The sequence below is a fragment of the Hyla sarda genome, chromosome 4 (assembly GCF_029499605.1).
Source record: "Hyla sarda isolate aHylSar1 chromosome 4, aHylSar1.hap1, whole genome shotgun sequence".
Taxonomy (NCBI): domain Eukaryota; kingdom Metazoa; phylum Chordata; class Amphibia; order Anura; family Hylidae; genus Hyla; species Hyla sarda.
The window spans coordinates 120,958,544-120,979,612 of NC_079192.1; the positions used below are offsets into that span (position 1 = coordinate 120,958,544).

The window sequence follows — 21,069 nt, forward strand, 5'->3', positions numbered from 1 at the left end:
AATGATATGCATGTGCAGGAGACTGTTCACATAATGCAGTAATCATATACATGTGCAAGAAGCCTAACACATAGTGCGGTAATGATATACATGTGCAGGAGACTGTTCACATAGTGCGGTAATCATATACATGCGCAGCAAGCCGTTCACATAGTGCGGTAATGATAAGCATGTGCAGGAGGCTGTTCACATAATGCAGTAATCATATACATGTGCAAGAAGCCTAACACATAGAGCGGTAATGATATGCATGTGCAGGAGGCTGTTCACATAGTGCGGTAATCATATACATGTGCAGGAGACTGTTCACATAGTGCGGTAATCATATACATGCGCAGCAAGCCGTTCACATAGTGCGGTAATGATAAGCATGTGCAGGAGGCTGTTCACATAATGCAGTAATCATATACATGTGCAAGAAGCCTATCACATAGAGCGGTAATGATATGCATGTGCAGGAGACTGTTCACATAGTGCGGTAATCATATACATGTGCAGGAGACTGTTCACATAGTGCGGTAATCATATACATGTGCAAGAAGCCTAACACAGTGCGGTAATCATATACATGCGCAAGAAGCCTAACACATAGTGCGGTAATGATATGCATGTGCAGGAGACTGTTCACACAGTGCAGTAATCATATACATGTGCAGGAGGCTGTTCACACAGTGCAGTAATCATATACATGCGCAGCAAGCCGTTCACATAGTGCGGTAATGATATGCATGTGCGAGAAGCCGAATGCCGATATGTAATACAATAACCGGGCTGGGGCCGGGCTGACCAAGGGTTTCCCTGAACTCCGGCTCACCTCCGGAGTCCGGGAACAGCCAGCGTTACCCCCAGTCAGCCACGGCCACTTACCACCACCATGCCGGCTGAAGCGACCTTCCAGTCAGCTGACTCGTGCAGTCAGCTGACCGGTGGGAACGTGACTCCACCTCCTGCCGACACCATGTGACAAACCCTCAAGCGAAGAACCCACAGCGTCATTGAAGGGGGGAGAGCCGTGGGTTTTTATGGTCATCCCGCTCCTCCCACAATTACAGGCCAGCTGCGCAGGCCTTACCATATATATATATATATATATATATATATATAAATAAAGTTTTATTTAAAACCTGTTTTATGTATACAATGGACCAGGATTTATCAATCTGCCTAAAACCAAACCTTTCTGGTTTTCCCATAAGATTTCATTTTACCTGAGCTCATTAAGATATGAAAGCTGAGCTGTGATTGGTTGTTAAGGGCAAAATCGACTGTTTTGGTTTCCGGCAGATAAATAAATCTGGGCCAGTGGGTTAAAGATTGATCTAGTTTCAGGTCAATGTGTACAACATCCCAAGAGTTCTATGCAAGAGTCCTATTAATCAGAAATTGAATGCACTAGGTGTTGTATGGTTGCCATGGCCAAGTGTACCCTCCAGCAGGTACTTTGTCACTCCACGCCTGATCTCACTGGGCTGGAGTTAATATTTGGAGGTACTTTTCAAGACATTAACATCTTTCCTCCCTGGTTGGACAGACACTGAAATAGCTGCAGTCCGTCCATACTAAAGGCTTACATTTGAGTTGAGCCAAATTCACACAGGTTGCTGCTGTACTTTTTCAGGTTTCACAAGAAAAACATCCAGAAACAGCATGCCAGCAGATCTACTTCTTACCTATAGTTGGCTGTGGTAAAGTTGTACTCCATGAGCACCTCACATACTCCCATAACCAGAACTGCGTAATTAAAATTTTTCATCCCAACTCCAGAAGACAAAGAGAAGTCAGCTGACTTGTCCTAGTTGGGAAGGAAGATCATACGGTTGCCATCATGCTTTAACAAAATATAACTGCAGAAGGGGCCCTGACTGACAAAAGCCATCTGGGACACAGTGCTCAGCAAAGAAGGAAGAGACATACCATATATACTCGACTATAAGCTGAGTTTTTCAGCACGATTTTTCGTGCTGAAAACACCCCCCTTGGCTTATACTCAAGTGAACTCTCTGTCCTCAGTGTTTCCAAACTACAATTCCCAGCAAGCCCGGACAGCCATCGGCTGTCAGGGCATGCTGAGAGTTGTAGTTTTGAAACATCTGGAGGTCCGCAGGTTGAAGACCACTATGGCCTTCGTCATCATCCAGACCCCCCCCCCCCCTTTAGTTTTGTACTCACCTCCCCTCAGTGGGACGTTAGGGTGAGCTGGTCCAGGCCATCTGTGCTGCAGGGACCATCCAGTGGGGAGGGATAGTCGTTTTGGGCTGTCCATCTTCACCGGGAGGGCCTCTTCTCCGCGCTTCGGGCCCAGCCCCGGAATAGTGACGTTGCCTTGACGTCGACGCAAAGGGACGTTCATGAGCAACGTCCCTGTGCGTCGTCGTCAAGGCATCGTCCCTATTCCGAGCCCGAAGCGCGTAGAAGAGGCCCCCCCCCCCCCCCCGGAGAAGATGGACAGCACGGACCAACTATCCCTCCCCACCGGACGATCCCTACAGCACAGATGGCCCGGACCAGCTCACCCTAACGTCCCACTGAGGGGAGGGGAGTGGCCGTGGTGGTCTTCAATCTGCGGACCTCCAGATGTTTCAAAACTGGGAGTTGTAGTTTTGTAACATCTGGAAGTCCGCAGGTTGAAGACCACTGTTAAATCAGACATTGACAAGCGGTGATGATGAAGGGGGGGGGATGATGACAGGGGGGGATGATGACAGGTGGTGATGAAGGGGGGGGTGTGGGATGATGACAGGGTAATGATGAAGGGGGGGATGATGACAGGGTGATGATGATGAGGGAGTTAATGACGGGGGTCTGGATGATTACATGGGGGGATGATGTATTTCCCACCCTAGGCTTATAGTCGAGTCAATAACTTTTCCTGGGTTTTTGGGGTGAAATTAGGAGCCTCGGCTTATACTCGAGTATATACGGTAAGAAAGAAGAGGTGTCTGTGAGCGACTACAAGTAGTGATGGCAGAATAGATAGAAGGAGAGGAAAAAATGCTCCTCCCCTCCATCACATACATTAAATTATTTTCAAGTATTTTTCCAATTTATTAAGAAACCTTACCAGCTCAAACTCCTCCAAATCACATTTTGTCATTCTTCTGGTTATGGATTCCAGCATCTCATCAATTTCTTGTTGGCATGCCGTATAGTCCTCATCGTCATCATCGTCCATTCCTTTTTCTTGAAGTAAAGTGCTCCTTTGTTTATACCAACTTAAGCAACTATGAAGACTGCTCAGCAAGTGTGCCTAATCCACAGTATAATAATAAAAATATAGTTGTCAAAGAGCCCTTTAATATACAGAACAGGTAAACACAGCATATACTAAGTGTTAGCTTGTTCCTAGATTAGCCCAGGAGTGGTCAGATAGTTGATCATAATCTAATGAATGCTCGCTGCTAGACTGTAAGTTCTGCCATCCTATGATGTTAACATAGCCCACCTTATAAACAAAAAGCTGCATGTCTGACCTTAACATAACATTAAAAAGTTGGGACATCAGACTCCCAATGCAGGCCTTGTCACCCACCCACTATTCGTTTATGATGGCAGAAGGACTAAAAGCAGTGGAAGCAGAGATGGGTACAAAACCGCTAGGAAGAAAGGCAACAGTAGCAGGACCAGCACCATGGAAAACCCTGCCCAACCTATTACTTCAAAACACTGCGCATGTCACATTGTTTGTCCCAGGGGGAAAAGCACACTTAACTGGTGGTTTATAAAGCATTTCATTCTGACTAGACAAAAAGAAAGTCTACCTAACCTTTATGACTTACCAATACAGATTAGCTATCAGTTAAGGTACTCTCAGAAACAAGACAAAAAAACTACTACAAAAAATTGTAATCAGATTTTGCATGCTTTGAAGGAAATCTGTCACTTGGCATATGCTGTCGTATCTGAGGGCATCATAAACTAGTGTCAGAAAAACTTATCAGAACTATGCAGTACTTATATTGTTCTGTTCGGCCATTCTGAAGTTATACTCATTGATTTCCTGCCCATCGGCCTTTGATACACAGCTGTCTGTTTACACACAGTAAAGGAGGACAGCTACCATAATATCAAAGGAACTGCTGCACAGAACAATGCAAGTCATACACTTTCTGATTAGTTACTCTGGTCAGCTTTAGGCTATGTTCACATGTTGGACTTTCCGTGCAGAATTCCACGTTGGAATTCTGCACAGAGATTCCACTAAAGCAGAGTTCCTTTGAATTCGATGGGATTCTGCTGCGCTGTGCACACAGCGTAATTTCCATGTCCGTTCTTTCTGCAGACTCAGCACGGAAAGCATTGTCGTGCGGACATTCCAACGTGTAAACAAAGCCTTAAATTTCCAAAGTCTCTTTAAAAAGGGATTAACCAAGAAAGGTATTTCCTTTGGTCTCTCCCTAATGGCTCATTTGCAATTTCATATGTATGTATCAACAATAGTTCAGCACTGCAGGGACACTAGGATCCTTATGCGCTGTGAATGGACTAAGTCCCGTTATGAAGCGTCTAATGGTGCTCTGAACTCAAGTAATGCAAACAACTTACGGAATAAGACTTCAAAAATAGTCAGCACTCCCCACGTCCTCTTAAGAGTATCTTCTTTATTATACTCACATATCCAATACAAGGGAGGATGACATACAGAGAGGGGGGGGGGGGGGGTACCACAAGGCGACAGCACTGTTTTCCACTATAACGTGCCTCAGCTGCAATAACACAAACAGGTGCATAATTACCATAAACCAATCACCATTGCCTTACACCTAAACATGTGACCACATAACGTATCAGACCAGGAGTGGGTGTCAGACAAAGGAACTCATTTCCACCCGATCATTTAACCCTAAAGGGCCCATAGCTTCGGTTCTTAAAATCCAGGTAGTTTCTCTTTGCAATAGCTTCTTTTCTCTAAGCTCTCCTGGCTTTGCATTAACCTGTTCTATGCCGGCGAGGTGTAAAACAATAGGGTCTCCTCTGTGTTGAATAAAATGAATAAAAGTGTCCTCTAATACGGGTCCTCCGCTACCTCTTCGTCTTGCCCACGTAAAGAAAACCCTCACATACACAATGTATTTAGAACGACAAGTGATCAATTCTTGCACCTTGTGTACAATGGCTCCCATGGTATTGGTACTGAGATTATATTTGCAGAAGTTACATGATTTACATTGCATATTACCTTTGGGGATCATCTCTTTTACCCAAGACTGTTGTTTTCTATTCTCTTTTCTAGCATTATTTTAATAATATCCCTTATTGTCCTATTTTTCTGATATGCTATTAAAGGTCTTATTTTTGTTATCGTGTTAAGATCCTCATCTCCTAATACATACCAATTGTTCTTAATTGACTGTTCTAAGATTTTGTTCATGGGAGATTTATTAAATGCAAAAGTAAACCTCTCTGTATTACTTCTTTTACATTGCTTACTTCTTATTTAATTTCTGTATCTTCTATCTAGTCTTTTTGTTCCTGCTTTTATTAGTTCTTCTGGATACTGTCTCTCTCGCTTTTATTAGTTCTTCTGGATACTGTCTCATTAGCTTATTGGTGGTATGTAGCTTTGTCTTTATTAATTCTTTTTAATCTGACGAATTGCCCGTAAGGGATTCCCTTCTTTACGGATGCAAACTATTAAAATGCAGCAACAAGTTTTTAGCTACTTTTTTGCGGTAGCCTACACTTAATTCACCATTGATTATTTTCAGACACACGTCCAGAAACTCAATGTAGTCTCCTCCGAACTGACTAGTGAACTCATATTTACCTTGTTTCTAGCATTCAAATATGCTACGAACTCCGTAAACTGCGCTTCTGTTCCTGACCAGATGATCAATATATCTACAAAACGCACATAGGTTTTAATATATTGTGTGAACGGGTTCTGAGTGGTGTACACTTGTTTAGACTCTAACATGGCCAAAAATAAAATTGTATATGCACAGGACACTGGCATCCCCATCGGGGTGCCAGTGTCCTGTCGGTACCACCTATCGGAGAATTGAAATGTGCTGTTGGAAAGGATAAATTGAAGAGCCTCACAGATAAAAGTAATAAAGTCTGGAGATTTATCAGAATATTGTAAGAAAAGGAGATTTTTTTTTGTACTCACAGTAAAATCTCTTTCTCCTAGACTTCATTGGGGGACACCAATATTAAAGGGGTATATGCTCTTGCCACTAGGAGGCGCTGACACTAGGAAAAAACGTCAGCTCCTCCCTGGCAGGATATACCCACCCACTGGAAGTGAGGTAATCAGTTTTGTCACAAAGCAGTAGGAGAAGCCAACAAAGAAATATGTCCGAAGGACCCTAAAAAAGAATCCTGGATATAAAATAAACAAGAACCAGAAAAGATTATTGAGACAAAATATTAAGAAAATGGGTGGGTGTGGTGATGAAGAGATTTTATGGCGAGTACAAAAAATCTCCTTTTATCGGTCGCTCTTCATTGGGGGACATTAGGGAATTAGTCAGAGACCGAATCCACTCGACCGTAAGGCCTGCGGACGAGATCCTGGGCAGAGACAACCAAGGCCCACAAACTGAGCTCCCGGAAAGACCACCGTCCATGGAGATGGACTAGGATGCCAAAGGAAGAGACCGTCCTAACTAGAGACTCTAAACCTATGGTCCATAAAGAGAGACATGAAAAGGGCGACTAGGAAGCCAGATGGGCCAAAACCATCCTAGGAGGAAATAGGAAATCAACTCCAAGGAACACAGAACCAAACAGAGGGCTAGCCCGGCTGGGAAACAAAAATGGAAAGGGGCACAACAAGAGAACCCATCTAGAGTCAACCGAATCAAGAGAACATGGCAGAAAAAAACACCAGGGTGAGTGCGTACACCTGAGCAGAAGTCAAGCACAGTAGGTGGAGACCAGAAAAGCACTGGAAAAACGAAAGAAAGATGGAGGGCAGCTCTAGAGAGGCCTGGTGCATAAAATCGATGACCTGAACAACCGAAGACCCAAAAACCCTGTCCCAGGAGCCCACGTGAGCACTTGGGAGGCGAAATAAGCTTGAGTAGCGTGATCCTGAAGACCGAAACGCCCTCCACCTCGGGAGAACATGGACCCCAATGGAGGAGAAAGAAGGAATAACGGCCCATACCGGAGCATACCGGAACATCGGAGCATCCGACAGGTCACCCGTAAGACGTAAATGTAAGACTAAACGGACATAAGGAGCATCCTGGAACACCGGAGTGGCCGACCTGGGAATTGGAGGTACCCGAATCGCCTGGAGACGTCCACCTGTAGAGTAAGTAAACCCAACATCCACAAAACGCTCTGGGTGACAAACATCTATGTTGAGACAAGAAGAAGTGCGGTACAGAAAAACCGTCCCACAAATGGGATTGCGTAGAAGTCTGGGCAGAAGAGCTACCCTGCCCGAGACCTCAACCCAAAGGCCCAAAGAACCAGAAGAGCCAACCTAGAAAGAAGGCACTCCACAGCATACTAGGACAGTGTCCAAGACAAGGAGACTAATCGGACATGGACCACAGCAGTCAGAGCTGACCAAAGCCACATCCCCTCAGGATGGGAATGGAGGGGGGAAACAAAAGGAAAGGTTACTCCAGAAAACCGTAGTGTCAGTGTAGCGCAACTGACACCGACAAAGAGAAGGAGGAACAAACACCTCCAGGGAGATTGCACCGAGGGAGGAGGAGAGCAATAGCAGGACCCAAACCGCCGAGCGATACATGATCACATAAACACCTCCCACAGAGGAGAATGCAAAGACTGCATGAGCACCAGTAGATAACCAAGAAACAGGAAGACAGCCAGGATGCAAAAGTGTGCAGCTCTGCTGATTGCTCTCAGCAAAAAACAAGGGCCCAGCCAGGTACCCCACCTATATAGTGGAGGGGAAAACAAGGGGTGGACGCGATGAAACTATCACCATGCCAAGCTCCCTGATCCCCATACCCCCTGTGGAAAGGAGATTGTCAAAGTGCGCCAGGCACTATAGGAGCAAGGAAATGCCGCCCGAAGGTAAGTGGACAAAGCACCGGGTGGACATGGCCCCCAGGAACCCTGCAAAAACATATTGAGGTATGGAGAAGCCAATTTGTGTCCCCGGAGAAAATGGAGATCTGGACACTGGTGCTGGGCAAAAGCGACAAGATGCAAGATGTGACTATGAATGCAAGTAAGAAGCACACACACACAGGAACCAAAGCGTCCAACGTGGTGAAACCCTCGACCAGAATTACATCAACTGAGTCATCCAGGTCGTTGTCTAAGGCAACAGAGCCGGCGTCCAAACCACCCTGCACAGGATCCCAGGACAGATACCTGATGTGTTGCCCCATCAGGCCCCATGCCTGAACAGAGGCGCTCAACCATCGTAGACCTATGGGAACAAGAACACAAGAAGGCCTGAGGCACATCCCACTGAAAAAAAGGGAAGGTGGGCTCTACACCTGCAGAGAGGCCTAGCACACATAGGAACACACATGTGGTTACCGCACGATAGTAGTGGGGGTACCAAGACTGCTGACTCAAAAGAAACTGCAGACATCAAAATGTCCAGTAGTATGGAAGACAGGCTCACAACCATGCCCCTAGCAGACCAACATTGCACCCTTAGAAAGGGGAACAGAGAGTGCTGCTGTTGCTGTGAAAGTCCATGGAACCAGCAGGAAAAACCCACACCCCATCTCCTAATGGTGCCACACACCAGGACTGCAGTCGTAGACGCAAGAGAGGAAGGATGTATGTGGGAAAGGAAACATGCAGACACTGACAGATAGGTATAAAAGGTCAAATGAAACCACAGAGACACTCTCTTTGGAAATTCACATGGAAAATGATTCACCGGACTGCAGCCGTGGGAGTTGCAAGAGTGGGGAAGGTGACCTGGTGGATTAGAAAACCATGGCTATCTGGCATAGGGAACATGGCCACACCGGTCCCACATTAAGAACCACACACAGAAAGTGGGTTATCAGCCTTCAGCTGATGGAACCTGGTAAAGGAGGGAATCCTGCGAACCAGTATGTGGTGCATTGTATAGGGCCCATGGAGCAGAATGGGGTGACTCAATCAGAATTACACCTTGGGGTTACCTGAACTTCCGTGCACTGTGTAGAAAGCATATGGTAGTTGACCCAACGTAGCAGTAAACCATGCAGACAACCGTCTGGCTGATTGGTACAGGATTCCTGAACAACCACAGAAAGTGGGGTATTGGAGTGTGGCTGAACTAACAGGCAACGTGACTGTGTAAGAGACCCAACAGACGAAAGCCTGACTGTCTGGCATCAGACATGAGTACTCGCAGGGACTCTCATCCAGATTCCTGACACCAGCAGTGAGGTACAGGAAACCTGACCATGCCCGGGGTGGCCCTGAAAGCAATCCGGCCCAGAGGACGACTAGAGCATGGGGCACATTTCCGACCACTCGGACCGAGTGGCCCGGACACAAAACCACAGCCCAGGCCACGCTGCCAAGCAACCAGGTGTAACCGGGTCCCACACCAGAGGTGGCTAAGCAAACCCAAGCCTGAGTGAAACACCCCAGGTGAAAAGCTCCAAGGCCGAAAAAAGCATAGGGAAATTACCCCTGAGACCGAGATGAGCAGCCGCCATCTGGTAGATAGCACAATGGAAAGAAATCATGCACATGCAGAACATCAAGGGAGAGGTTCCTGAACCAGTACGGGACCACCATGAAAGAAGTGGCATACCCTATGAGGGAGCAGCGAGCAGAGCAACAGGCAACGCTAGCACAGAGGTCATTGCGCAGCCCAACCACCCTCAGATACAAGGGACGAGAGGTTAGACATGGCCGAGCAAGCATTGGATCCCAGCAATCAGAACAAACTGCATATATCCAAGAAAACACAACCCAGAAGGCAAGGCACAGAGAGGGAGACAGAAGGAACCCAGCTCAGGTGTCAGTCCAGCCAAAGCAGAAAGGCGGACAGACATACTCACCCACAGGGAGCATACTCCCCAACAAAGTCTTCGACCAGCTAGGGCCACCTGCCTTAAGCCAGCTCAGCTGGCAAACAGGGGCAAATGGGGGACCAGGACCCTAGGTAGACCACCAGGCACTGGTTGCTCGCGAGGAGGAGTTAACGGCCCATCCAGCAATGCACCGTTCACACATGGGGTATTTCCATACTCAGAAGAAATGGGGTTACAAATTTTGGGGCATTTTCTCCTATCACCCCATGTAAAAATTTAAAATTAGTGAAAAACCAGCATTTTAGTGAAATTTTTTTTTTCATTTACACATTCGATTTTAACAAAAAGTCGTCAAACACCTGTGGGCTGTTAAGGCTCACTGGACTCCTTGTTACGTTCTTTGAGGGGTGTTTTCCAAAATAGTATGCCATGTGTTTTTTTTTTTTTTTTTTTGCTGTTCTGGTACCATAGGGGCTTCCTAAATGCGACATGCCCCCCCCCCCCAAAAAAAAAAAACCATTTCAGCAAAATCTGCTTTCCAAAAGCCAAATGTGACTCCTTCTCTTCTGAGCATTGTAGTGCACCCGAAGTGCACTTGACATCCACACATGGGGTATTTCCATACTCAGAAGAAATGGGGTTACAAATTTTGGGGCATTTTCTCCTATTACCCCATGTAAAAATTTAAAATTAGTGAAAAACCAGCATTTTAGTGAAATTTTTTTTTTTCACTTACACATTCGATTTTAACAAAAAGTCGCCAAGCACCTGTGGGCTGCTAAGGCTCTCTGTACCCCTTGTTACGTTCCTTGAGGGGTGTAAAATTCACTCTCCAAAATCCAATTGTCGCTCCTTCCCTTCTGAGCCCTCTACTGCACCCGCAGAACATTTTACATTCACATATGAGGTATTTCCTCAAATTATGGGGGGATTTCTGTTCTTTTACCCCTTATAAAAATTCCACTGTAAAATATTTACTTTGCTGCTATTCCAGTGAAACACCTAAAGGGTTAAACTTTCTGAATGTCATTTTGAATACTTTGAGGGGTGCAGTTTCTATAATGGGGTCATTTATGGGGTTTTTCTCACATAAAGGCCCCTTCAAATCCACTTCAAGCTTAACTGGTCCCTGAAAAACTCAGATTTTGAATTTTTCATGAAAATTTTGAAAATTTTGAAAATTGCTGCTATACTTTGAAGCCCTCTAATGTCTTCAAAAAGTAAAAACATGTCAACTTTATGATGACAACATAAAGTAGACATATTGTATTTGTGAATCAATATATAAATGTATTTGTAATTTCTAACAAGCAGAAAATTTCAAAGTAAAAAAAAAAAATTTGGGTATTTTTCACCAAGAAAGGATGCAAGTAACAACACAAATTTATCACTATGTTAAAGTAGAATATGTCACGAAAAAACAATGGCGGAATCAGAACAAAAGTTAAAAGCATCCCAGAGTCATTAATGCATAAAGTGACAGTGGTCAGAATTGCAAAAAAGGGCTCAGTCCTTAAAGGGGAACTCCGCCACTAGACATCTTATCCCCTATCCAAAGGATAGGGGATAAGATGTCAGATTGCCGCGGTCCCGCTGCTGGGGAGCCCCGGGATCCCTGCTGCGGCACCCCGCTATCATTACAGCACAGAGCGAGTTCGCTCTGCACGTAATGATGGACAGTACAGGGGCCGGAGCATAGTTACGTCCCGGCTCCGCCCCTCCTGACATCACGGCCCGCCCCTTTCAATACAAGTCTATGGGAGGGGCGTGGCGGTCGTCAAGCCCCCTCCCATAGACTTGCAGTAAGGGGATGGGCCGTGATGTCACGAGGGGCGGAGCCATGCGACTCCGTCCCCTGTATCGCCCGTCATTACGCACAGAGCGAACTCGCTCTGTGCTGTAATGAGAGCGCGGTGCCGCAGTGGGGATCCCGGGGATCCCCAGCAGCGGGACCGCGGCGATCTGACATCTTATCCCCTATCCTTTGGATAGGGGATAAGATGTCTAGGGGCGGAGTACCCCTTTAAAGTAAAAAATGGGCTTAATGGGTTAAGTGATAACATACCACTTGAAACTTGTTTCTTTAGGAATGTTTTCAGTTTGTCCAGGATTTTGGGGATGGGATCACTCATAAGGGAAGTATAAGTGCTCGTGCCTGACAACTGCCTTTCGGCCTCTACCTTATTGTATTGTTTTGTCAAGACTACAACACTCCCCCCCCTTATCGGATCAGGTAACCACTAGGTCATCTCTTGTTTTTAACAACTCCATAGCTTTCGATTCCCCTTTCGACAAGGGAGGGACTGGTTTGCCTTTTGAAACAAATCAATATGGCTACCTTGTACAATAGGAGGAGAGAACTCTGACTTGTTACCTCTAGTAAACCTTTCGGTACCATTATCTAACATAATATCAATAGGTTTAAAACTCTGACTAAATTCCAATGCTAACATATCCACTAACACCCTGTCTTGTTGTGTAAACTCTGGAACTATAACAAACTCCAGGGGGCCTATTTTTGCTGGAATATCCCTTTCCTTCAGTTGCTGCTCATTCATAGGTTTATTAAAAAAAAACTTGGGACAGGTTAATCTTTCTAATGGCTCTATACAGATCTATCTCAAACTGCACATTGTTAACTTTCTCCCGTAACCCATAATTCAGTCCTTTAGATTGCAATGTAATACAGTTAGGTTCCAATTGTACGTCCGTCAAATTTATCACATTAGAGTCGAGTTCTACATCCGCCACGATACTCCTTTTCTTTTCTTTTGAGACTTTGGTTGCGGCCCCTTCTTGTTCCCCTCTTCCTAAAGGCGATATTGAACCATGGAACTAGCAGGTACGTTGGTAGGATCATCAGAGAGTCTCGCTTCTGAGTCAGTTGCCGTAGCTTCATTTTCTTTTTTATACTTATAGGAATAGAAGCGTTTGTTCTTTCTTTTATTGTACACTAGTTGTACGCTGCCTTTTGTTCCTGAGAGGTACGTTTGGCATATGCCTCTTTAGCTTTATTTAATTCACCCAGAACTTCAACTATTCAATGCAGCCTCTAGTTAGAACAATTTGCAACAATTTCTGTGAATGTTCTGTGTGCGCATGGAAAACCGGATCATCGTGAAACTGGGCAGGGATCTTATATGTTCCTAATCCCTTCGGAACTCGTTCACATTGTACATAGGTTTGCAATGAATTGACTGACCAAAATACTGACCTTTCTCGTTCTGCCAAGGTGGTAATTCTTAGCTCCAGTGATCTGAAACTCATCACTTCTAGGTCTTCTTTCATGTTACATTCCATAAAGTACACCCCCCCCCCACGCACACACAAGTCCTCTCTCCCTGTAAGAAGGACAATGTCCATAAGCTGCGCTCATGTTACTGTCTTCCATGTCTTGTGGCTTAAGAACCAAAGCTATGGGCTCTTTAGGGTTAAATGATCGGGTGGAAATGAGTTCCTTTGTCTGACACCCACTCCTGGTCTGATGTCATGTGGTCACATGTTTAGATGTAAGGCAATGGTGATTGGCTTATGGTAATTATGCACCTGTTTATGTGTTACTGCACTGTTATCCATGTGGATTCAGAGGCCAGTTTAAGCACGCTATAGTGCGAAACAGTGCTGTCGCCTTGCGTTTTAAACCCCGAACACACCCCCCCCCCCCCCCCAATCTCTGTATTTTGTCCACCCTGTACTGGATATGTGAGTATAATAAAGAAGATACTCTTAAGAAGACTCTTATTCAAAACGTCATTTCCAACTTACTGCCATCTCAAACCAATACCTCCTTAGCTGGCTTGAATGGGGCTAACAAACAGTCAGCCAGCACTATATGGGTATCGCCACATGCCCGTGAAACCATGCCTGCATGCGGCGGCAGTGATCGCAATATAGTACCGCCCTACCACCTCTGCCACCTCTGCCTACTCCCTTCTAGCAAGGTAAAAAGGCATTAGGCTGAAACAAGATCAAAACAGAAGTGAGCCACTGGGTAGCAAGGCAAGGTAATACCTTTCCTGCTCTACAGCTAATCTATTTACGAATATCAGTTTAGGTCAATACCATCACCACATTATCTTTCATTAACAGTTTTAGAACATGAATTTACCAGAGGTTCCTGCAATATTATCTGTTCCTTTTGGGCCGTAATACACTTCTCCAGCTTCAAAGGTGGCAACAAGTCCTGCTCTGGTTCATAATACCTCTTTAACTGAAAAAGCAAAATGCAGTAAGACAACTCAGGTGAGTACATAAGCTTCCCTGAACACTATGTACAAAAGCAGTTTGGAAGAATGCTTCACATCATAAAAATATAAGGTTCCAAGTCATTGGGGCAGTCCACAAACTTGATTGACGTCTCTCTCTCTATTTGAGTATAAGGTGAGATCTGTCAACTGGGGCCAGAGACCATTCTGATTATTTGGAGCTGTGTTCCTGGCCAAAGTTACAAATATGATAAAACAGCACAGCCATTCAGAGTGAATCATAGATCATTGTGACAGAGGAGGCCTGTCAGTATTTTATGCAGCCCATGGTTTGGGCAGCATGAAACTAGTGACAGCTTCCCTTCAACACAATTACTTCTTGTGACACACTTCTTGTTCATACAGAATAATGTTAACCCCTTCTTCCTCCATGTTTAACAATTACCAAACTGAGTAAACCAAATCGTACCTGAGCCACAAGTGTGTGCATGATGGGTCTGGCCAACTGAGAATTCCGTCGAATAACATCATAAAATCCCTAACAAAAAAATGAGAAAATTTGATATTTGCATCTATGTCTAAGGTCTTTTAAACAGGGATAGAAAAATATCACTTACCTCATAAAGAATCCGTCTAATGTCTTCTTGCTGACTCAAGCATCTTCTCAAACATCCTAGTATTTCCAAACAAAAAGCTTCATTTGCAGCTGAATTATACCGAGTGTGGACATCCACCAGCACCTGTCAGGTATAGAACAGACTATAATCATATGCAAACCCATTGATAAAGAAAAAGATCTAAGATATTAATAAAGTTACCTGGCTTGCGCCAATGGCTTGGCTACATTGAGAAGAGGACAAGCTCCCCAGGACCTTAAAATTCTTAAGCAAGAGCAGGAAACCAGCAACAGCGGACTTCCGAGCATCTAATTGACTAATCACAAATTCAATTTTGAAAACCATGACAAGTTTTTGGTCACTAAATATCTACCCTAACAATGGCAAAAAAAACCTCTTTATATGTGTTTTATTATATTTTTAATTTTTGCCCTTAACATACATTTTTGTGGCTTTGCATTGTCTTCTTTTTCCTTGCCTACAATTATTTTTTTAGGAATGTTAAACCTTTTACACATTTAAACAAAATGTTCTCCCTTTCCCTCCATTTTAATATGTTTTATGACACTGATCATTATGTTGCCTGTCTTTGAATATCATCTGCCTATTTATAAATCTATATAGATCTCCAAAATTTTAAGAAGTTATCCAGGAATAGTAAAACCAAGCAAATTTTTTCCTTAAAGGGGTACTCCGCCCCTAGTCATCTTATCCCCTATTCAAAGGATAGGGGATGTCTGAACGCGGTGGTCCCGCCGCTGGGGACCCCCGCAATCTCGGCTGCGGCACCCCAGACATCCGATGCATGGAGCGAACTTCCCACTGCCCCTGTCCTCAGGTTGTGTGTGGTATTTCAACTTGGCTCCATTCACTGCAAAGGAACTGAGCTACAGTACCACAAACAGGACAGGAGTGCTGCTGTTTTAACACAATGGGGCAGATTTAAATTACCCACCGAGTTATACAAAACCCGACCAGACAGGCAGAAACTGTGTTAAATGTTATCACACTTGTTCGATATGTTAATCACTTTCACTTACACCACTCTTGGTGGGAAAACTTTACACTAATAAATAGTACGTCATTGGTAAATCAGGCATACTGTACAGCGATTGGCTAACAAATGAGAAAACACTTGTTTGTCAGCAATAGCAGGGATCGTGTGACCCTAAAATCTTTGTTATTCACATATCTCCCCATCTAAAAATTGACGTGTCTCTGACAATGATGTTAAAGAGCAGGCCCCCCCCCCCTCCCCTCAAACAAAAAGCAGCAGCAATCGGTCATTATAAAGGGTCCTTGAAATGAGTGCCAACCAACATGTACATACTATCAGGGCTCATAACAAGCAGCTATCTGTCCGTGTACAAGAACCCTACGTTCATACATTTTAGGCTGTCGTCACACCTCACTTGTGCTGCATGAGCAGAAACATCAAGTATATCTATAGGCCTGACTTTTGCCAAAGATTGTTCTTTTAGCATGTGTCCCGGCCTTGTATATACATTTTTAACTGTTTTGAGAAGTGTTATCAAGTATGATTTTCAATACGATGGTATCAACATGTGCAACTCTATGCCATACAGTTGCACACAACGGGATATCCTATGAATGAACACAATGTGGTGTGTAACATAGTCCAGCCTAAGTACATATACGAAGTACACACAATTAGGCAACATTAAGGAAGTTCTAGGTCATTGCATTAAAAAATAAAATAAAACATCATACCTTGAAAACATTGCCTTCCTCAGAACAAGGATGACATTGTCCCTCAAAGATACATTTATTTTTAAAATTGGCTGTAAAGACAAAATAAATATTTAAAGATACATAAAGCAGTGAGAGCTATTGTTGAATGCAAAAATTTGGATATGCCAAATCCATTAGTTTTCCAAATTCCTGCCCATACTTTGCAGGAAGGTTAAAAAGGAAATTGCCCCCCAAATGAAGGTGCTGGTCCCGCAGATTGGATATATGTACTTTATTGCCTGATGAAGACCCCGGTTCAGGGCCGAAACACGTTGCAATAAAGTAAATATATCCAATCTGCGGGACCAGCGCCTACATTTGGGGGACTGTTTCCTTTTTAACCTTCCTGCAAATTTACCGGACTGACTGACGTCACCCCCGGGAGTTCCCAAAGGCGGCTCAAATGCACTTTTATTTGCAGAAGCTACTGTAGGCGTTGTGCTCTTAGTGCAACACCTAGGGGTAAGGACCCTACATTTTTTTTCTATATCTTCCTAACCTGAGCGATCTTCACTAGGAGCGCACCGTGGTATGTTTTTTCTCTGCTATTTCCTGCCCATACTTTGGTACACACTATTTTTATGCATTTTTTTTCTAGTTAAAATGACATAATATCCCAAAATATATTTTCTCTCCTTAAAATGTATCCCCTAACATGTAAGAATATAGCACTTGCAGAGGTCTGAAAACTGGAATCTCCACTAAGAGCAAGTGCGTGCACATTTTCTTTGAGAGTCATATTCCATACTGTACTACTTTCGTTTGTATACGCTGCTGCCACTAGGAGGCGACACTAAGCAACAAAAGTGTTAGCTCCTCCCACATGGCCTATACCCCTCCTGCAGACAGTCACTCATTCAGAATGGCCAATGCATTTTACAGGTAAGTAACACAAAAGTCCTACTTTCTCGTCAAAATGAAGTCCCTGAGAGAGGGAATTAGAACGTGGCACTACCAGGAACCCTTTCTGCATGAGGCAGAGGAAGACAACTCTAAAAAGGAGCACGGATGCCAGAGGTTAGAAGACAAGCAGGAGTGACCTATTTAACTAAAGAACAGAAATCCAAAGAAATGTCCCCAAGGGGGGGGGGGTCACGGGTGACTGTTGCCAGCTAAAGACAGAGAGGGTAAGTCTCCATGGGAAGTGGGATGTACCACCAGTAAAAAACCCAGGGAAGCTGTAGAGACTCCTCTATGCCCAGATCACCAAGAAAAAGGGCTAGCGATATGAAACTACATGGACAACCTTTCACAATAGAGGCTTTGGGAAAGTGAAGAAAAGAAGAACCCCACCAGGAGGGTAAGCAGGAGAACCATCTAGAAAAGGATTAATAGGGCTGACACAGAAAAGTACCACAAACGGTAGAGGAGGGAATCTCTGTATAGCACAAGTATTTCTTACTCATGCATAGCAGGTACCATGAACAACGGAGGAGGACACCCCAGTATGATTACTCCGTTTCTTATATGCTACACATAGGGTCAACCGTTCAGTCACATTGCACAGTTCACAGACCACCACTGATGTGATATATCCCTTTATAAGGATTCAGCTTAATTTCCCTATAAAAAACTTTGATGTTAGTAATGGACTTATTATTTTCTTTTTTCATACCTACCTGTAAAGCTTTAAGAAGACCCTGAACTGTGGAGAATGGCAAGTGGAAGAGATGATCAAATGTTGCAGTCAGCTTAGAGGACGAATTCTGCATTATAAGTGGTGTTGCAAATACAATGTCCGAGAGAAGATCTACAAAAGATATAAGATCTTATTATATAAGCATTGGTGTTGTACTTTGAGTGTTTACTATCATCCATGTGCAGAAATGTAGGTCTTTAAGAGTACCTGTCAGCAAACCATATTTTCTAAACTAACTCAGATTATATTTCCTAATTACTCCCAACACTCCTCCTGCCCTTAACATTTTTTCCGAGCATTAAAAATCTCTGTATCATACCTTTCCCCTTGCTCACCGGCAGGAGAAAGTGGGTGTTCCCCAGGAGACACAACATCACTCAAGCAAAGTGTCTTATAATTACATAAGAAACAATATATTAAAAGTTTAGTGTGGTGACAGGCACTCTTTAACCCCTTAACGACGCAGAACGTATATTTACGTCCTGCGCCGGCTCCCGCCATATGAAGCGGGATCGCGCCGCGATCCTGCATCATATCGCGTCGGTCCAGGCGCTCATCAACGGCCGGGAACCGCGGCTAATACCACACATCGCCGATCGCGGCGATGTGCGGTATTAACCCTTTAGAAGCGGCGGTCAAAGCTGACCGCCGCTTCTAAAGTGAAACTGAAAGTGACCCGGCTGCTCAGTCAGGCTGTTCGGGACCGCCGCGGTGAAATCGCGGCGTCCCGAACAGCTGACCGGACACCGGGAGGGCCCTTACCTGCCTCCTCGGTGTCCGATCGACGAATGACTGCTCCGTGCCTGAGATCCAGGCAGGAGCAGTCAAGCGCAGATAATGCTGATCACAGGCGTGTTAATACACGCCAGTGATCAGCATAGGAGATCAGTGTGTGCAGTGTTATAGGTCCGAACTATAAAAATATATCATTAATTAAACCGCGCGGTCAATGGCGTACGCGCAAAAAAATTCCAAAGTCCAAAAAAGCGTATTTTGGTCACTTTTTATACCATTAAAAAAATGAATAAAAAGTGATCAAAAAGTCCGATCAAAACAAAAATCATACCGATAAAAACTTCAGATCACGGCGCAAAAAATGAGTCCTCATACTGCCCTGTACATGGAAAAATAAAAAAGTTATAGGGGTCAGAAGATGACATTTTTAAACGTATAAATTTTCCTGCATGTAGTTATGATTTTTTCCAGAAGTGCGACAAAATCAAACCTATATAAGTAGGGAATCATTTTAACCATATGGACCTAAAGAATAATGATAAGGTGTAATTTTTACCGAAATATGCACTGCGTAGAAACGGAAGCCCAATGATTTTTTTTTTCCGTTTCGCCGTGCATTTTTGGGTAAAATGACTAATGTCACTGTAAAGTAGAATTGGCGACGCAAAAAATAAGCCATAATATGGATTTTTAGGTGGAAAATTGAAAGGGTTATGATTTTTAAAAGGTAAGGAGGAAAAAACGTAAGTGCAAAAACGAGTCCTTAAGGGGTTAAAAGCTGAACAATTTACCTATGAAGTGACTTGTGGGAGAAGTTGCCTTAGTAATAACACGGTTCAAAACTTGCTCTAAAATCACACTTCTTATTGGCTCATGGACCTAAAAAAAAAATTGATTGAACTTAGTTGGAAAATTCTACAATATAAAAAAAATGAAGACAGGAATGAGAGGAAAAAGTCAACATCACCTTGAAGGTTTCTAGTAAAATTTTGGATCCAAGCTGACTGGCCTGTTGACTTGGGGATCCTACAGTCGCTTCAGAGAATTTTGCACCTGGAACCATTTTAGGCCCATATGAATCCATCAAGAGGAAACCAAGCTCTACAAGCCCTTGAGTGACGTGGTCCCAACCAAATACACTGAGAGAGAAAACTTTCATTTATCAATATATCTTACTATAACTAACCTAAAAATACATATATCATTTCACTACAAATCATAAAAGATTTACTTCTTGTTATACCAGGTAGTAACATTGTGGCAGGAAGGTCTCTATCACATTTACATGTTTGCTTATTTAAGGGTGCATTCACACAACCATTTTGGCATACGGCAGCCGTATACGTTTTAGCATTTTATAAATGTATACAACAATATTGCTTGCCGCATCCATTGACCACTCATATAAAAATGTACCGTATATACTCGAGTATAAGCAGACCTGAATATAAGCCGAGGCCCCTAATTTCACCCCAAAAACCCAGGAAAAGTTATTGACTCGACTATAAGCCTAGGGTGGGATATACATCATCCCCCCCATGTCATCATCCAGACCCCCATCATTAACACCCTCATCATCATCACCCTGTCATCATCCCCCCTTCATCATCACCGCCTGTCATCATCCCCCCCTTCATCATTACCCTGTCATCATCCCCCCTTTATCACCGCCTGTCATCATCCCACACCCCCCCTTCATCATCACCGCCTGTCATCATCCCCCTGTCATCATCTCACAACCCCCCCTTCATCATCACCGCCTGTCATCATCCCCCCCCTTCATCATTACCCTGACATCATCCCCCCTTCATCATCACCGCCTGTCATCATCCCACCCCCCCTTCATCATCATCACCGCCTGTCATCATCCCCCTGTAATCATCCCACATTTCCACCCCCCACCTTCATCATCACCACCTGTCATCATCCCCCCCCCCCTTCATCATCACTGCCTGTCAACAGTGGTCTTCAACCTGCGGACCTCCAGATGTTTCAAAACTACAACTCCCAACATGCCCGGACAGCCATTGTCATCATCCAGACCCCCCCCCCCCCCCCCCTTTAGTTCTGTACTCACCTCCGCTCGGCGGGAAGGAAGGGTGAGCTGGTCCGGGCCATCTGTGCTGCAGGGACCGTCCGGTGGGGAGGGATAGTCGTTCCGGGCTGTCCATGTTCACCAGGGGGCCCTCTTCTCCGCGCTT

At 44.3% G+C, this 21,069-nt stretch overlaps 1 protein-coding gene across 3 annotated transcripts in view; it reads right to left on the minus strand.

Annotated features, from left to right (window-relative positions):
* FANCI (FA complementation group I) overlaps positions 1-21,069 on the minus strand; it is a 95,653-nt gene that overhangs the window by 24,684 nt on the left and 49,900 nt on the right. For all 3 annotated transcript variants that reach the window (XM_056571927.1, XM_056571928.1, XM_056571926.1), the window contains exons 13-22: positions 19,836-20,007; positions 19,660-19,747; positions 18,114-18,244; positions 16,474-16,544; positions 14,944-15,058; positions 14,743-14,865; positions 14,595-14,663; positions 14,029-14,130; positions 3,062-3,247; positions 1,671-1,792 (exon numbers count right to left, since the gene is read on the minus strand). In XM_056571927.1, coding sequence (XP_056427902.1) covers positions 1,671-1,792; positions 3,062-3,247; positions 14,029-14,130; positions 14,595-14,663; positions 14,743-14,865; positions 14,944-15,058; positions 16,474-16,544; positions 18,114-18,244; positions 19,660-19,747; positions 19,836-20,007 — 1,179 coding nt within the window. The remainder of the gene's footprint in view (positions 1-1,670; positions 1,793-3,061; positions 3,248-14,028; positions 14,131-14,594; positions 14,664-14,742; positions 14,866-14,943; positions 15,059-16,473; positions 16,545-18,113; positions 18,245-19,659; positions 19,748-19,835; positions 20,008-21,069) is intronic.